This window comes from Chionomys nivalis, chromosome 17 (assembly GCF_950005125.1).
Source record: "Chionomys nivalis chromosome 17, mChiNiv1.1, whole genome shotgun sequence".
Classification (NCBI taxonomy): domain Eukaryota; kingdom Metazoa; phylum Chordata; class Mammalia; order Rodentia; family Cricetidae; genus Chionomys; species Chionomys nivalis.
The window spans coordinates 31,068,000-31,086,355 of NC_080102.1; the positions used below are offsets into that span (position 1 = coordinate 31,068,000).

Below are 18,356 nucleotides of genomic sequence, written 5' to 3' on the forward strand. Positions count from 1 at the left end.
GAGCACAACTTGGCTGCCAAGTAACCCCTCACCCAGGCCAGTCTCTCCTCAGCAGGCATGGCCTCCTTCCCTCTCTTCACCAATCTGAAGAGTCCCTTGTCCTGCTGGGCCCCAACCTCTATCTTAACCCAATCCAGTAATCTTGCTTACCTCCTGGGAACCCTTCTCCCCTCAGCAACAAAGACATCGTGACACTACTCTGAAGGACTATCTGGGACAGTGATGGATGGGACATCATCAGAACCAGGACTGTTTATGATGCACACCTCTTGTCCCAGTTTTTCCTCTGTTTAAACCTAAAGCCCATTTCAGTTAACCAGAAAGTGGACTTGGGGCCCCTAAGCCCCCAAATCACTCCTTTTCCTAAAATGGACACAATGAATAAAACTCTTATCTGTGTTTGCCTTAAAGATGGGAGGGGCTGCCCTTCCTAAAATGATCAGTTCTCAGTGTGTGCTCTGCCAGGGGTTTCGGTCAAGTGCAGCAAGTGCTGAATCTGGCCTGCCCACCACCTGCTATTTTATGCAGGGGGGGGGGGGGCACAGACTGGGACTGTGTGGTTTCTTTTGCCACAGAACTGCTCTCTGTAAACCAGACTGGCCTCAAATTTACGGCCATCCTTCTGCCTTGGCCCCCTCAAGCGCTGGATTCCAGATGTCGGCCACTATTCCTGCCCCTGCCATCTACACTTGCCGTGTAGTCCTCGTGATTTACACGTGACTGGTGCTGCTTTCAAACCCCTCTGAACAACAGGGACCAAGGGCTGAAAGGCTTACCACCTGCCCTTCACAGAACAGCGGGTCTCATCTCTGAGGCAAGTGACTCCCTTCTAAAGATGCTGGTCTCCTGGGAACGGAGGTGACGACATGAAGAGCTGTTCGGGAAGGCTGGCACTAAAGAGTCTGGAGAGGGTGACATCTGAGCACTACTCATCAGTGGCCAGAGAGTGGGAGCACGGGGGATCTAGCTGCACCCTACTGGGAGGGTGAGTCAGTTCTCTCCAACTGAAGGCCACACTATCACTAGCTCTGGGCCCCATCTAAAGCAGTAATAAAGAGAAGGAATTTGTCTCTGACTAATAAAGACTTTGACCAAACTGAGCATCGTATTTGTCTATAGTTATTACACATAGCTGTGTTTTAATATTATTATTACAGAATCAGAACCTGCCACAAATGCACAGTAGTGTGTATACACATACACCCACGTCTATTTATTCCAAAAAGCTACACTGATTTTTGCTAACCTCACAACACTTCGTGAGATAAGTAAAAACATTAGAACTTGTGTTGGTGACCGGTCGTGGTGATGGCCTCAAGGGCAATTTCTGACCTCGACTAACCAAGATGCAAAAACAAGGCCACCAGGTGGGCTCCAGGACTTCCTGTCATGAAGCTGCTGTGAGAAGCTGTGAAGAGAAGGGCTTGACTACCTTTGAACCACAGGTGCTCACTACAGTCCCACAATACTCAGCAGATGCTCAAACACACAATGTGAATGGAAACAAGACAATGTCTACCCAAGCCAGGGTCCTCAGTACCTTTGTTGAAGTCCTTGGGATCTAGTGACAGACTGTAACCGGGCAGCGTCTCCAGAAGGAGCTTGTAGCAGGCCCTCCAGCCAGGCTCCGCGATGCTGGGAGCCACACACTGCATGGCAGCCACGCGCTTGAAGAATGCTGACTTGCGGTGGAAGCCAATCAGCTCGTAGAGCTCAGATAGGATGCTGTAGCGCTGGATTTTCTCTTCTTCGGAGAGCTGAAGCACAGAGAGAAAGCAAGAAGCATAATGCACCTGGAATCTGGGGCTTTGGGGGACCCCTGTGAACACCCCAAGACCTTTCATGAGCCATGACTACAAGCACATCCAGCCTTTGGCTAAGAAGGACCAGGTTCTCGGGCACAAGGGGGTTGTGTAATGCAGGAGACATCCTTCATAAGGAGGAACAAGAATCCATCATGACAAGAGAAATGGGGAAGGGACTTTGCTGGGCTCCTTAGAACATATCATGCAGAGCTGCATGATGAGCAGATGATAACAATGCCACCTAACTTAGACTTATGACTTCCTGGCTTATAAGCACGCCTCTTCCAGGCAAGCCCTAGTACAGCCTCTCAAGGGTGATGGAACCAAAACACCCCTGGTGGTGAGCACCCACTAGATGCCCACAAACCACAGGCTTTTTTTTAAGTCAGCTTACATTCGATAACTAGACCCACTTTGTTGTTGTCAAGGTGTTGTGTCAAGCTGTCACCCATCCTGGGGTGGGTCTTGGTGACGCAGCTGTCCTTATTTCTGTTGCTATAAGGGATCAGCATGGGCCCAAGACTCCCAAGACCAAGTTCTCAGCACAAAGGAGATGTATTTGCCACAGAGGGACAAAGGGCAAGGAATAAGAGACAAAGACAGGAGACAGGGGAGGATGAAAGATAGAAGAGAAAAGGATTAAGAGAGAGACCCAGAAGGGATATTTGTCCTGGGAGTGGGCACAAAGGACTCTAGATAAAGAGACAGATGTGGCCCATAGGCAAATGGTGGTTTAGAAAGGAAAAGGGGGAAACCCTGAATTATGATGAGGTGTTTAATTTTAATTGGGCATGTTAGTCAGGTGAGTCAAAGGGGACTTTTGGTTGTTGGACTTCAATACATTGATAAATGGACATTGCTAGTCAGCCTCACGGGAGACAAGGCACCTGTGCACAGGTGGCAGCCTTCACCAGACACCAAACCCGTGTTGCTGGCCCTGGAAAAGCATCCTGTGCTGTTCAGAACCCCCAGGTCTGCAGTATTTGGCTGGTGCAGCCTGGTGGAACCGGCGAAACTGTGTGGACTGCTCAGGAGTCGTGCAGTACATAAAACACCGCCCAAGCCGGGCGGTGGTGGCGCACGCCTTTAATCCCAGCACTCGGGAGGCAGAGGCAGGCGGATCTCTGTGAGTTCGAGACCAGCCTGGTCTACAAGAGCTAGTTCCAGGACAGGCTCCAAAACCACAGAGAAACCCTGTCTCGAAAAACCAAAAAAAAAAAAAAAAAACACCGCCCAGATGCCTCACAGTCATGGCAGGTCTCTATGGCAATCCCAGCCACAGCCACCAGAGAAAGCAAGGCCTTTCCCATGTTTCTACACTTGCTGGCACCCACTGCACCCACGGGGAGACTACAGGAAATGTAGGAATCAAGAGCCTCTCCCTTCGGGCCTGTGCACTTACAACAGGTAGATTCTCAGCTTAGAACCCATGGGGAAGATTCTAGAAAGCTGGGAAACAAAATAAGTACTGTGTGTATAGTGAATACTTCAGACAAGGGTCAGCAAGTGCTAAGTGAGTGCAGAAGCTCTGGGGCACAGGGGTCTCCAGCTATACACACACATGCACACACACACATGCATACACACACATGCACACATGCACATACACACATGCACACATATACACGCACATGCACACACACATACATGCACACACACATACATACATACACCTAAATCCCTCACGCTATCTCCTTGACGTTCTCCTGGTAACATGCTCTCATACATAACTTCTAGCCCCCCAGTGCCATTCCTTTTCGCCTGCACTGCTCACACTGAGCCCCTCCCCCCTGCCCTGGGGCAGCCAGAGTCTTCCAGAGTGGCAGCATCAGTTCTCACCCACGGGACGACGCACCACAAGGACCTCACTGTGCCATGTCTGATCACAGATGTTTGATGTCACAGGAGCTCGTGGCTTTGGCCATACTGTTGGTGTTACTTTGCGTTCCCTGATAACCAGGCGCTGAGCACCCTTCCCTATGATTACTGGCCACACTTTTATCTCCCGTTAGGAGGTATTTGTTCAAAGCTTCTGGCAGTTTTTTAAATTAGACCATTCATCTTACTATGGAGCCGGGCTCACTCGTCACAGGTTCCAAAGCTAAGTCCTTAGTCATACATGTTTGGTGAATATTTTCTCCCAGTCTGATGCCAATCTTCTTTCCTAAGAAAATCATCTGATAAGCAGAGACATGTCACGTGACAGAGCTCACACTATCAATTCCTTCTCTCTTGGTCAGCATTCCTTGTGTCCTAGGTCTAAGAAATATAGGTCCAATGCCTCTAGAAGTGTTTTGACCGGGTCTATGATCCATGGACACCAAACTTGCACAGGACGCAGCCTTGCTTCAGAAGACGCTAGTGTGCCACTATCAGCCATGGCAGGGGACAAGGAGAGGGGTGAAAGAAGAGGCAAACATGCTGACTGCCTCCATCCCATACTGGAGACCCCTGACCCTCGCTTGGACATCCTGCACACTGAACATGACAACAGATGCTGATGACGGTGGCCTCGGCCGGGGTCCTTTCTGCAGATAACAGCAAACAAGAGGGTCCAAACCCCTGACCTCCATCCTCCATCATTCCCATGGAGGGAGTCCGCTTCTATTGCAGGCAGAAGGCTCTCACAGTCCCAGAGTCTGGCCTCTCATTCTTCACAACATATGAACACAACAGGACAGCAAAAGATGAGCACTCCCCATAGATGGAACTGGAATTACTTCAGACTCTGGGAAAACTCCCTTGTGGACAAGTCCGGGCACAAGAGGTCTCCAGTTGGCATGCTGCCACTGACCGGGAAGCCTCCGGTGAACACAAGCCCTGGAAGGCTGGGGGCAAGGCTGCGCCGAGCTAATGTGGGCAGCCCAGATTGGGGGAGTGCAAAGTGGTCCTGGGCGAAATCTTGAGAGGCAATCAAGTCCCCACACTCATTTCTGACCTCCCGCTCTTGTAGGGGGCATGAATCAGCACAGGTTTGTTCTAATTCTTCAGCAGGCTGCATAGCCACGGCCTCTGGGTCCAGGACCCAGATGTTTATGCAAATTTCTGGCAGAAGCATCTGGAAGACACTCAAGATAAAGAGGCCTTACTCAGAAGATGGGTCATTCTGGTATCTCACCATTCTACTTCCAACCACAAAGTAGGCAGAAACCCACTTGGTTCTAACAATGGAAAGGAAGTGGGGGCATTGTTAGAACATTCTGGCATGGCTGGGCAGAGAACAGCGCAGTGCACTTAGTAGGTCTGAGTCACAGTCCATCAAAGTCACCAGCTCTGCCATTATGATTTCTCCTCTGAGAAAGGGAGGGCAGTCTAATTTTTTGGTGGCTGGGAATACTAAATGAAATAAAGTGGACATTTAGGACAATGGGAAACAACTGTCAACAGAGCCTCCTCACGACTTCTAAAGGAGTGATTTCATTTTTGAGGGGTGTGTGTATGTGTGTGTGTGTGTTATGAGCACATGAATGCAGGAAGCCAGAAGAAGGCATAAGATCCTCAGCATAAGAATTCCAGGAGGCCAGAACACAACGGACACGGTTGCTGGGAATTGAACTTTCATCCGGTACAAGCGCTCCTAACACCCAACAGTGAGCCATCCCTCCAGCCCCTGTGGATAAAGACTTCAGATCACAGGTTACAACTGAATGAGTCAGCCAGGAATGCTAAAGAAAACAGCTTGGCCCTTTCAACCTTCAAAACTGCAGGAACTCACTGAGCTCTGCAGAGCAAGGCATTACAGGAAGGGGCTTTGAAATAGCCCATGACAACACTGCATGCTGATGTGGACAAGGCAGGAAGGACACAGCTAGTCTGGACACTCTCCAGTCTACAAGACCCATTCTGTTCTCTACACATCCGCAGTTCTCAGACAGAAAGACTACATATTCAAAACTACACAGAACTTCCACTTAGCCTGGCATAACAGCGCATACAGGTATGCCCAGCAAGGTACCAACCAGCTAGAAGCAAAGTGTCGCTTGAGTCTCAGAATTGGGGACCAACATGAGCAGCATGGAGAGACACCCACCTCAAAAGTACTTAATTTACCTTAGAAAATAAGGTAAATTACATATTTGCATTTATATACTTTTTAAAAAAAGCTAAGACAAGCCACTTTTCAAATACTGCCTGTTTTTATAAAGAATTCTTCGCTAATCTTTATGAACTTTGTTTTTTTAAGGTACAGCTCCAAACAGAACAGAACCTTGAAGGTGTAGGACCCAGCCTTGACAAGCTCAATAGAGGCCTGAGTCTCAGTAGTTCACCCTAGGGCAATACCTGGTTCCAAGAAAGACCACAAACTGAGTCCACCCAGGCACACCCAGGAACAGACCATCCAAAGGGAATTCCTAATATTCCAACCTTTGTAGACAGGATCACCTGTCAGCACATGCCCATCGCTTTTCACCAGGACACCCCTAGACAAATGTCAGCCAATCAGGATTGAACCTGTCACCTCACACCCTGCTAAAGTAACTTTTCTAGGTTTTGCCTTTAAATAGTGCTCTCTAGAAGGGCGCAGATGAGGTCCCTAGTGGCTTGTAATCGTGCACCCAATAAACCTTGCTTTTGCACTTCAGTGAGTCCATCTCCCTGGTTGCCTGTTGGGGTCCCCACGGACTGGGCATAACAAAGGGACAGAGAAAATTGAGAGCGGTGAATTGGGAGAATGAGAAGTTTACTGTCTACCATGATGACACTGGGAAAGCCTAGAACACCTCATCTAACCCAGAAAATGAGATGAAATAGAAAGTGACCAAAGCAAAATACAAACGAGTTAAACAAAACCAACAAATAAAAATAAAAACTGAAAATTTTAGTGTTAAGTCATGGAGGGTGACTACCAAACTTTCCCTTGGGCTGAGAATACAGCCAGCAGCTCATGGGTGGAGCTCTTGCCTGGTGTGTGTGAAGCCTAGGCTTCAATCCACAGTGTTGGGAGGAAGAGAGGAAAGGAGGGAGGAATAGAGGGAGGAAGGGAGGGAGGGAGGGAGGGAGGGAGAGAGGGAGAGAGGGAGAGAGGGAGAGAGGGAGAGAGGGAGAGAGGGAGAGAGGGAGAGAGGGAGGAGGGAAGGTAAAGAAAGGAAAGAAAGGGCAGACATGGAAGAGAAAGGGGGGAGCCAGGAAGGAAAGGGAAAGAAAAGGGAAAAAAGAATAGGAAGGATATATTGGTTCTTTATTACAGACAATCTATGTTCGGGGTGAAAGACATTGTTTTGATCTGTAGGGAGGTTGAGCAGGTTGAGATGGGGTCTTCCTATGTAGCCTAGGTTAGTCTGGGGCTCACTATGTAACCAGATTAGTCTGCACTTCTCTCCACAGCCTGCAGAGTGCTGTGGTTACAGGCACACATCTATCTATGATGGTTAAGATGGCTAAACTCTCCAAATTCATCTACAGAGTCAATGAAATCTGCATGCAAATTCCTCTAACTTCTTAAAAGAAAAAAAAACTGACAGGCTAATCCTAAACTACATATGGAAATGCAAGAGACTCAGAATAGCCAGAAAGAAATCCTAAAAAAAAACAAAGTTAAAAAAAACATATACTTCCAACACTAAACTTTACCATAAAAAGTCAAGCATGGCGGCACATGCTTGTAATTCCAGCACTTGGGAGGCCAAAGCAGAAGAACTACCCAGAATTTGAGGTTAGCGTGCTCTATACAACAAGTACCAGACCAGCCTGGGCTACATAGAAACAGCCTGTCAGAAAGAAAGTGGGAGCTTTGGGAACAGTGATTTCTCCTGAGCCACAGCAAATGCATAAAACCACACCAAAGTAAACTAAAACACAGAGAAACTGAACTTCATCAAAAGCAGAAAAGCATGTCTTTGAAAGACATCAAGGAAGGGCAGTAGTGCTGGGCAATGGGAGCACACACCTTTAATCCCAGCACTTGGGAAGCAGGGGCAGGCGGGTCTCTGTGAGTTCAAGGACAGCCTGGCCTACAGAGAAAGTTCCAGAACAGTCAGGGCTACACAGAGAAACCCTGTCTCAAAAAAAAAAAAAAAAAAAAAAAAAAAAAAAGGAAGAAAGGAAGGAGGGGGTCTCAGCCACTTGGAGGATAAAGTGTGCCCTGGAATTCAAGCCCAGCCTGAGCAACAGAGCAAGAGAAAAAGAAAAAGAAAAACAGTAAAATGGAGCACATTCCTACAGAGCAGAAACCTGACAAGAAAGCACCTTCCAGGTGGCACTCACCCATACAACAAAGAAGTTAGCCAAGGATTTACAGTGGGTGGAACAGTCTGTGTTTGTGCGCATGAGACTGAGTTCAATTCCTGCCTCTAAAGAGAAAAAAGTGGGAAAGGACTGTGACAGCTGTGTGTGGATGGCCAGTGAACACATAAAAAGATGTCCAACAACGTGGGGCACGAGGGAAATGCAGCTCCAAACCAGAGCCTGACATCAGCCCCCTCCCACTGTGGCAACTGCAGTCAAGATGCTCTGGATGGGAGATGAAGGCCGGGAACCTCTTCGCAGGAAGCCTGTGCGTCTCTACCCAGGGTTGCCACTGTCATTGCTCAGAGTGGTGCTGCAGCCCCAGAGAACAGCGGTATGAATCATGCTGCAGATTAGGAAGTGTCTGGTCACAGACAGGCACAGACGGAGAGATGAATAAGGCCCCGGCCCTCCTCCAGAATCTGCACGTGTTAGCAAACTCTCCTACTGAAAGCACGGCTTTACCATTCAGCTCAGCTTTAACCTCCGAAGGTAAACACCCTGGGACCTCTACAAAGCAATGAGTGTCTGCGATGTTTATGCATTTGTTTACATTCTGCCTTGTTCTGAAGAAGAACCTAAAATCAATTTTTTCAAACACACACACACAATCGAAGTGCACTAACAACAAAAAGACAAAAGAAATCAAGGTAAAGAGAAAATGAGGGTATAGTTAATGAAACCAAGGGAAGGTGTGATCAGAAAAATGCCTGCCTACTATACAGTGGGTGTATTTACTCAAGGTGTCTGCGGACTGGGTTCCTAACTACACGGAAATCCAAGGTTCCTCAAACCTATGAGAACACAGTGGCTTGCACGTCCCCGAAGAGGAATTCTGAAGTAGTCCTCACATCCCCACGGCCACCAGCAGGGCACAGGGTCTCTGGGCTCTCCCGGCACTGGTCACTTCCCTTTTTTACCATCCTTTGTGGTCATAGTAAAGATCTGAAACCGAGCTCAGCAGGCAGCGCCTGGTCCAACCGAGGCTGAGTGGGGCTGGCCACCACCACAGCCACCGGATACCTCCTGCTTTGACTGTCCCCACAGATTTCCACTCTCCTGAGACCTCCAGGGCAAGCCACACACCAGAATCTTGTTAGATCAAAAACATCTCAGCTCGCTTTCTCTCTTTCCTTCCCCAGAGAGGAATCCGTTTCCTTGTAAGAACCATGAATTCCCCACCGGCTGCCACTGGAAGCCACTGACTCCACTGGCCAGTGCTGACCTGTCTCTCCATTACCTCAGCCCCGGTCTTCTACTTCCCGCTTCCCCAGTCTCCTGCCTATCTGACTTGGAGCTCAGACTGACAGAACTACGAGGGATGCAATCACTCTGGAGCCTACCAGGCTCTTGCAGAGTTTCCTTAGCAACAGCTTCATTAAGGAAACCCATCAAAAAAGAAATGCAAAGAGGCTGATCTTCCATCTGAACAGAGTCGCCTGCGTAAAATCAGAATGGCTCTGGAGAGGAAATTAACCAGAGACAAAGGGGTTGCAAGTCTCCTCAAAAAAGCCTCATACACCAAAATGTTCTGAGAGGGCACACAATCTTTCCGGAACTTAAAGAGGTAAAGAGGTCAAGGACCTGTGCCTCAGTGTGACCCGTCAGATGCCAGCCTAGTCCCGCCCCATACTTCCTTACTAGTACTTTCTCTTACGGTCACCTGACATTCTTGTTGAAAACAGGTATTCAGTTCCTTGTGTTGGTGGGGGCTGGGGGAGCCAGGATGCAGGGCTACCTTTAGGAAGCTCAGAGAGGAGGATTTAAATAGCAATGGGAGACTGTGAGAAAAGCTTGGGCTCTGCCTTCAGACTCCCCACCCCTAAAACGGGCTGCAAATGGTGAGGAAGCTGTCCAGACTTTAGGGGTGCCTCTACCAGCCCCGTAAGCCAGCTGCTGGGGTGTGACAGTCAGTGCAGCCTATGCGGCTCCCTCCGATGCCATGGTGCTTATGTCCCTGAGATGAATGTATCTGGAGCAGCCCCCCAGAAGGTATCCAGTGGGAGCATGTTCTTTTATTCTGCAGAACTGACTCACTTGGGAATTACTTGCCTGTGGGTTTATTGTTTAGCAACCCAGTTCCCCCTCCACTCAGTTCAGCCAGCGTGGCTCATGATTGTTTGCCGCTTGCTGGACTTCAAACACACACACACACACACACACACACACACACACACACACACACACACTGCCTAGTCTGGCTCCTGCCCATCCCAGTGGGAAGGGAATGGAAGTTGGGGGATAGGGAAGGGAAGGGAAGAGGGTATGAACACACCTGCCAAAGACCCCTCACCTCTAAGTCATTGTCTTATTCAGTGCCTGCGGCTCCCCTCTGAGGACATGGATGGCTATATTTAGAACACAGGATCTCAAGGAACACATAGATTCATACTGCAAAAAGAGGCCATGAATGGATGTGAATGAGCAGCAACTCCTAACCATTCTGGCGAGCCCAGCGGGTGTGCATTCTGTAGTAGCAGCGTTTGCAACTTCCAGGGAGTGAGGTGGCCACTCTAGCCTCACAGAAAACAGGCTCAGGGGCTCATGACTCCTCACACAGGGAGGAGACTGACTGAACCTGCGTCTGGGGACTGAAGTCCCAGCCCTTCTGTTTTCATTTTAACCTCGTCATTTGATTGTAAAACCTTCATGTCCAGCACTCGGACATGTACTGTCGTTGGGAGTACCAGATAGTTACACAAACCAGCCAACACAGGCAGGCCCCCCTGAGCCTACACACGGAAGAGGGATCCTGTGTCTGTTCTATAGAGACCCTTCCCAGCACAGCTAAAGCCCCGTGTATTAATCACCAGTTCTGAAGTCCATGCAGGGATTCTTAAAGACAGAGAGACCTTGTGCTAAACACATCTCCGTTCCTTCCAAAATGTCCACATTTGACCAAAGTCATTCATTCCCGTCAGATCCACAATGGAACATACTTGATCAAGAACCACAAACTTGTTCTATTACAGAAAAACTACAGGCCCTGCCTTTCACTGTGATTATAAAACCCTACCAGAACTCATTATTTTGCTGTCTGCTCTACTAGCAGGGAAACATCAGAATGAGTCAACTACAGCCAAGTGCCTGCCTCTTTGGACAGAATACGAAAGGCCAGTAACCGCCCTGTGCCTCAGGGCCACATTTGCCACGGAGCACTGCTGCCCTCTAGTGTTTGCCTGAGGCCAAGCACTACAACAGCAGCACTGATCCAAGTTAATGCCCAAATTTCCAGTGAAACCGTGAAAACAGCTTTGCAGCATATACAAATCCCCTACCTCTAATCTGCAAAGGTAACTTCAGTAACAAAAGAGGCAGCCATCAGACCTCCAGCACCAGCTAAGACTAGCAGGCTCCATTCCCCAGGCCTTCCAGGTCGGCTTGAAGCCTCTATTGTGTCTCAAAGCTGTCTCCTGAAACCCCTAAGCCTGGAGACCTGTGCAGGGACACAGGACCATCTAATCTAACCTGGCTAAACCAATCTCAGGGCTTCCCTGGACCCTTCCCAGCATACCTGATGAGGCCCAGCACTCTTCACCTGGAAGCATGGCTTTATCAGGGTCCCACCCTCTTGCCTGTGAAGTACCCTTGCCCTGTGTCCTACCCTCACTGTCCTTTGACAAACTTTCACCCGCTTGACCCCTGCTGGCCCTCCACGCTCCAGACCAGTGAAGCTCTTAGCCCCTCCTCTGCTCTCAGCCACTTCGGTGATCTCACACACACACACACACACACACACACCCGCTCAGGTATTAGTGGGTCTTAACTGTCCTGGAACTCAGTCAATGCACATCTCGCTAAGCTTGTGTATGCCTGGCATGGAACATCCTGCCCTCCAGTCCTCTACAAGAACGGTAGCCTCAGCATCTCAGAAAAACACAGCCTAGGAGGCAGGGGAGATGGCTCAGCAGGCAAAGGTGCTGTGGCTAAGCCTGACAACTGAAGTTCAGTCCCCGGAATCCACATGGAGAAGAGAGAGCAGACTATCCAAGTTGTCCTCTGACCACATGCACGCTGTGGCACGCAAGCCCATACACATGCACAGATACAAATAAAATAAATAACCAGACAGTGGTGGTGCAGGCCTTTAATCCCAGCACTCAGGAGACAGAAGCAGGAGGATCTCTGCGAGTTCGAGGCCAGCCTGGTCTACAGAGCGAGTGTCAGAACAGGTTCCAAAGCTACACAGAGAAACCCTATCTCAAAAAAACAAAACAAAAAAAATTATAATACACAGACACACACACTCACTCACTCACTCACTGTGCTTGGCCCAGTGTTGAACCCTGGGTAGAACCAAGTCAAACAGTAAATTTCAGCACTGAGACTGACATCTCGTCTTGGGCCATTTCCCAGGCAACTGAAGCTTCCACATCAAAGGACCAAGTTTTTGCCTTTCCTGCCTCCTGACCACTGGAAACCAACAGAGAACAGAAACTGGGGCCTCTCCCAGGCCTCCCTGAGGACACTGAGTACAGCTGGTTCTCAGTGCACCCTCACTTTGAGGCCGTTAGAGTTCTTCCCCTACATGAAATGGCCGGCTATACTGGGGCAATCTTCTTTACCAGCCCTACTCGGTGTTTCTCTCTCCCTCTGTGTGACAACTGACACTGCACACACTCTGAGGCAGCCTCACTCTAATATCTGACCTAGGAACCCAGCCCCAGAGACCAGCCTGAGGGGCAACACAGGGCTCTACAGCAAGCAAGACTCAGAGAGGTCAAGGAGCTAGAGTTTTGTGCAGTTACAGTCGACCATCCGATGTGGGTGCTGCTGGAGATGAACTCTGGTCCTCTGCAAGGGCAGGGTGTGCTCTCAGCCAGACCCATCACTCCAGCCTCGGGTTAATGCTATAATAGTTATTTTCCATCCCCCCCCCCCCAAAAAAAAAGAATCTCTGCAGTAAACATGGCAGCCATCAGTGTACTGAGCACAGGGGACGGGATGGGAGCCTGGCGGTCATCACGCTCTCAGCTTGTTCGGGTGGGATTATTCTGAAGTCCCTCCTGCCCTCTGCCCTATCCCCCCAATTGCCCATACTTACCTCACTCTTGTCAAGTCCACCAGTGTGGTTCTCAAATGCCCACAAGATGGGGTCTGCCTTTTGCCTCTCAGAGACCAGTCGGCAGGTCCAGTGCCATCTAAAATTACTCTCCCTGGCCTTGCCCTCCTCAGATACCAGGCCTTCCTGTTTCCACCTATCTGTCTTCCCAAAACAGCCCAGATTCACAGATACCTCATGCTACCCCTCTGCCACCCAGATCTTACCCTATTCTGAGCAAACCCCAAAGTCTGTACCCTCCTGCTGAAACTTAGCCCTCCTTCCCCACCGCCCATCCTAGTGGCTGCTCTCTCTGTGAAAGCCAGACTCCTGGAAATCTCCTATTCTGCCTTCAGAAGCCACCTCCAGTGTCCCTGGTTCCTACCACATCAGGTTATCCCCTTTGGCCACCTGCTCCCCTTGGCACCTATCCCTCTGATGTGCATCATTCAACACCAGCCTTCCCTACGAAGCTGCCACGCAGTGACGGCAGGGTGGCTGCTTATCTCCGGGTGTGTTTTAGCAGGATGTCTGCTCGACCAGTGTTCGTGGACCAGTTGATGCCTGCTGGAGCCCTGGCTCCCTTGGCTTTCCTATACATCAGCTCCACCTGGCTACACATAGCTACCATCCTCCCAGTCTCTAGGATAGGAAGCAATGTTGTCAATGTGCCACTAAATGTTTTCATGACTATCTTATGAAATACCTTTTCAAGGGCTGGGGCTACAGCTCCGTGGTAGCCTAGCACACAGGAGTACCTCAGCCTGCCCTTCAGGCTCAGATTTACATTTGGAAAGTGCCTAGTGAGGGACAGGAGTTATACAAGCCTCCTGTTTTGTAACCCAAATGGCCTAGCGTTACAAATGGCAAGCATTTCACAAGTGACAAAGGCAAGAGCCATGAAGTATGTCAAGGTGGCAAAACTGGCAGGAGCCAACGTTTTTATTCCAAATAAAAATTGGGAGAAGATGGTGAATTCTTAATTTTGAAAATATAACATGCCAAAATAAAAAAGATGGATATAGAAATAATCACATACATTTGGCTCTTGGGCTATGACTCCTTCATTTTTCTCATGCCATACAATCATTGAGCTAGATCATGAGTGACACATTCCATGAGAACTGAATCACCTGCCACAGAGACAGGTAGGCATGTGCTCACCTGCCGGAGATTGATGTACACGGCATTCTGCAGAAACTCCGAAGCTTCCATGCCACGCTTCTGGATAGCCAGGACTCGCACGGCCTTGACACACGCTTCCAACTCAATCACCCCAGCGTTCTTATACTGTAGATATAAAGAAAACACTTCCATCAGCAAAAAGCAAGGATGTTCCCAGTGCTGGGAAGCTGCCATGGAGACTCCAGATGTCCCCAGCAGCACTTCCCATGCACAAGGTCCTTGGTACCCCTCTGGGAAAAGCTATTTCTGAATCTGTTTTAATGGGTATAAGTTGAAATAAACCAATGATCCTCTAAGTGTGTTGCATTGATTAAAATCATTTGATCACAATGCTTGCTATGTTACAGACTTCCAGGGGGGCAGGCAGGCTGAGGTCCCCTCAAGACCAGAAGTGATTAACATTTAGAGGAGTTTGGGTTTGGGGATTTGGATTTTTGAGTTAGGGATGCTCAGCCCATATAACGGACACTTTGCCATTTTTCTTAGATACTCTCACACCTGCGCCTTTAATACTGCCTCTGCGAATGTGTTGCCTTTTGCAGAAGACACCTGGGCTGTCTGTGTGCAGTGCTGCTGATCATGTCTCAGAACCACCTGTACCCATACCGCAGGCATTGGAACAGAACAGGTCCTGAGGGGCTCATTTGAGCCACTACCAGTTAAATCAGTGGTTCTCAGCCTGTGGGTCGGATACAGGGATCACATATCAGATATCCTGCATCTCAGATATTTTTACATCACAATTCATAAAAGCAGAATTACAGTTATAAAATAGTAAAGAAAGTAATTTCTGGTGGAGGGATCACCAAAGCATAAGGAACTTAAAGGGTTGCAGCATTGGGAAGGTTAGAACCTTTGACCTAGAGTAACATGTAGGACAGAGAAGGTTCAGCACCATGGACAGTCCTCATTATCTGCTCTGGTCCTCCCGGACCTGAGCAAGCACTCAACACACAGTGGGGACCTTAGGTCACACTGTACACACAGTGGGACTGGGCAGCAGACTGCACAATACAGTGCTCACGCCCAAGAGCATCTTGGAACTTATTCTCAAGCTAAAGGTATAAGCAAAACAAATCTGGGAAGCACACATGTACACAGAGGACACGAGAGATGACAGATGCGCACTGATGGCTGTCTGGACACGGTGACCGAATGAGCACAGTTCCCCCCCCCCCCCAGTCTGTGTGCCCATGATGATGACCGAGTTACATGCACGTGACACTGCTGGAGACAGGTGATCGGAACCTATTCTCTGGTGCCTAAAGAAAGACGTAAGACTGCAGACTGTCTGGGGTTCCCGCCAGGTCTCCAGCTCATGTCGCCTGATACAACAGAGGACCCTGAGACACTGCTCAGCACTCCAGGAAGACTGTTCCACAGACGAGGCCTCTTGATGAGTCCTGAATGAGAGCCAAGCACTGATCAGCCCTAATTAGTCAAGGGGCCTGGGTGGCACGGGAAAGGCTCAGGCTCCTTCCGTGGAGGAGTTGAGAGAAGAAAAGCAGAAAGGGCCCAGGGAAGCACAGAAAAGAAAACGTGACTCAAGAAAAGCAAGGCATGCATGTCCTCCTCCCGCCTGCATTACAGACATCTGAGGAGCAGGCTTTGCCCAGATGCCATGTAGCATACTGAACCCAGGAAGAGGAGGCAATAACCAGGGCTTTATTGAGCAGTACTAACGGGCCTGCCCATGCTGGCCATTTGTATATGTAGAAACCACTGACCCTGATCAAGATCGTCTGCAGGGGAGAGAGGAGAAAACAGCACCTGAGGCTGTAAGCCTGCAGAGTCAGATGGCTACAGTCAGCAGAGGGGAGCTCTGGCTACATCCTGCCGGCTGACTGCTGTCTGCTCTGCACGGAGGGGACAGGGCCACTCTGAGGGCAGAGCCACCTGGCTCCTTTGATGTGTCGGGGTGAACTAGTCTTTCCCCAGAGGTGAAGTTTCAATGTTCGCTAACACAGTACACAAGGGGACCACTGAGGCTCCGGCCTGGCTGGTGAGGGACCGACCATCTACAGTCACAGTGTGGCCCACAGTGCCAAGGGGGTGAGTCTCAACTGCGTACAGTTGGAACCCTATTTTTCCAGGCCTACACCGCCTTCCTACGGCTGCATAACAATTCATTTCGGTGTTCTTCTTGAATTCTTGAAGACTGTTTTTTTAAACAGACATGAAAGGGCTCTGAAAAGAGGGCTTAATTTTTTTAACAGCTGGCTTTAAAATGAACATTAAAACATCAGTCTGGGCCAGCAAAATGGCTCAGCAAGTAAAAACACTTGTGGCAAAGACTGACAACCTGAGTTCCTGAGTTCAATCCCTGGGACTGACAGGATGGTAGGGGAAAATCAATATCACGAGTGTACTCCGGCCTCCAGACATGCACACACATGAGCACTAAATAAACAAATGTAAATTTTTCAAAAAGCAAACTACATTTCTTTTGTTTGGTTGGTATGTTTTGTTTTTTAAGACAGGGTTTTTCTGTATAGCCTTGGCTGTCCTGGAACTCACTCTGTAGACCAGGCTGGTCTCGAACTCACGAAGATAAACCTGCCTCTGCCCCCTAAGTACTGGGACTAAAGGCATGTGCCACTGCCTGGCAGCACATTTTCTTAATTAGTGAATGATGGGGAAGGACCCAGCCCTTGTGGGTGGTGCCATCCCTGGGCAGGTGGTCCTGGGTGTCATAAGAAAGCAGGCCAAACAAGCCATGAGAATCAAGCCAGCAAACAGCACCCCTCCATGGCCTTTGCATCAGCTCCTGCCTCCAATTCCTGCCCTGTTCAAGGTACTGTGCTGACTTCCTTCAATGATGAACATTGACTGGAAAGTATAGACAAAATAAACCCGCTTCTCCCCAAGTTGCTTTTGGTCCTGGCGTTTCATCACAGCAACAGTAACCCTGACTAGGATACACTGATTTTCAAAAGTCCAGAAAATTGATGTAGAAACATCAATAATGATTAGCCCTGAATGGGCTATGACAGTCTTTTTCCAAAACTATATTAAATATATACTGTTTGTAATCATTTTAGTTATATAGCACTGGGCATGAGAGAATAATATAATATTTACAAAAGTGAGTAAGAGAAAAACAGGTTGGCAAGACAGCTCAGAGGGAAAAGGTACTTGCTTGTCACGCCTAATGAGCTGAGCTTCATCACCAAGACCCACATGGTGGAGGGAAGGAACCACCCCCTCTATGTTGTCCTCTGAACTACACACGCGCAGCATGGCACAAGCACACATGAATGCCATCAATAAAAAGGAAGTATAATCTATACTGGACATTTTTTAAGATATTGCAACATGACATAATGCCAACAGGGAACTTTCTGATTGGAAAGATACAGTGATGCAGAAACTGTATGAAGCCGTCAAGTCACCTTGCTGTAATAGGAAATGGCCTCTTTGTACTTGTCAATTATGTCCTCGGGGCTGAGGCAGTTCTTGGCCCGTCCGATCTCAGCACTGGTGTCAGGATTGATGCCGTTGGTGGTGAGGGCACCTGCAGACAGAGAGAGAGAAAACAGCCTTTTGCTATTCTCTTCATGTTCCCTCACTACTTTCAAGAGGAATGTGCGGGAGACGAAAGCTAAGTGCATGCCACGGAAGTCTAAACCCGGTGAGAGTCTTCAGGTTATCCGCGGGCTGTACCGGCAGCATCGGCTGCAGGGTTAGCTAACTCCAGCGGGCTACCCTCTCTGCGACGATTTTCCATTAAAGAACATGAAATGCATTACATAAAAGCAGCGTATGGAAAATGACCCAGGGACCACACTAAGGCCTCAAAGGAGAGAAAATGTATGAGCCACTTCCTGAGCTGAATAGCAGCCAAGAAAATGGCTTGGAAGTGCTGGTCACCTCTCCATGGCTGTCAATTTCTATTTCTGACCAACCCTTGCCACCAAACTCACACAGGGAGAGGGCCGTGAGAACTCCCGTCTTCAGAACAGAAGGCGCTACAGAGAGAACTCCAACTGGGACGAGGAAAGACGAAACTGTCTTTGATGGCACAGAACATTCAAGAACTACCTGCTTAGCCTCGGTGGCTGAGCTCCTAAGTCACGTGTTTATCTTACGGACAAGGGCAT

General features: G+C 49.0%; 1 protein-coding gene across 2 annotated transcripts in view; it reads right to left on the reverse strand.

The window, feature by feature from the left end:
• Positions 1-18,356, reverse strand: part of Trappc9 (trafficking protein particle complex subunit 9) — a 432,805-nt gene that overhangs the window by 387,524 nt on the left and 26,925 nt on the right. For both annotated transcript variants that reach the window (XM_057792283.1, XM_057792282.1), the window contains 3 exons: positions 17,649-17,770; positions 14,236-14,361; positions 1,541-1,757 (listed from right to left, as the gene is read on the reverse strand). In XM_057792283.1, the coding sequence (XP_057648266.1) occupies positions 1,541-1,757; positions 14,236-14,361; positions 17,649-17,770 (465 nt within the window). The remainder of the gene's footprint in view (positions 1-1,540; positions 1,758-14,235; positions 14,362-17,648; positions 17,771-18,356) is intronic.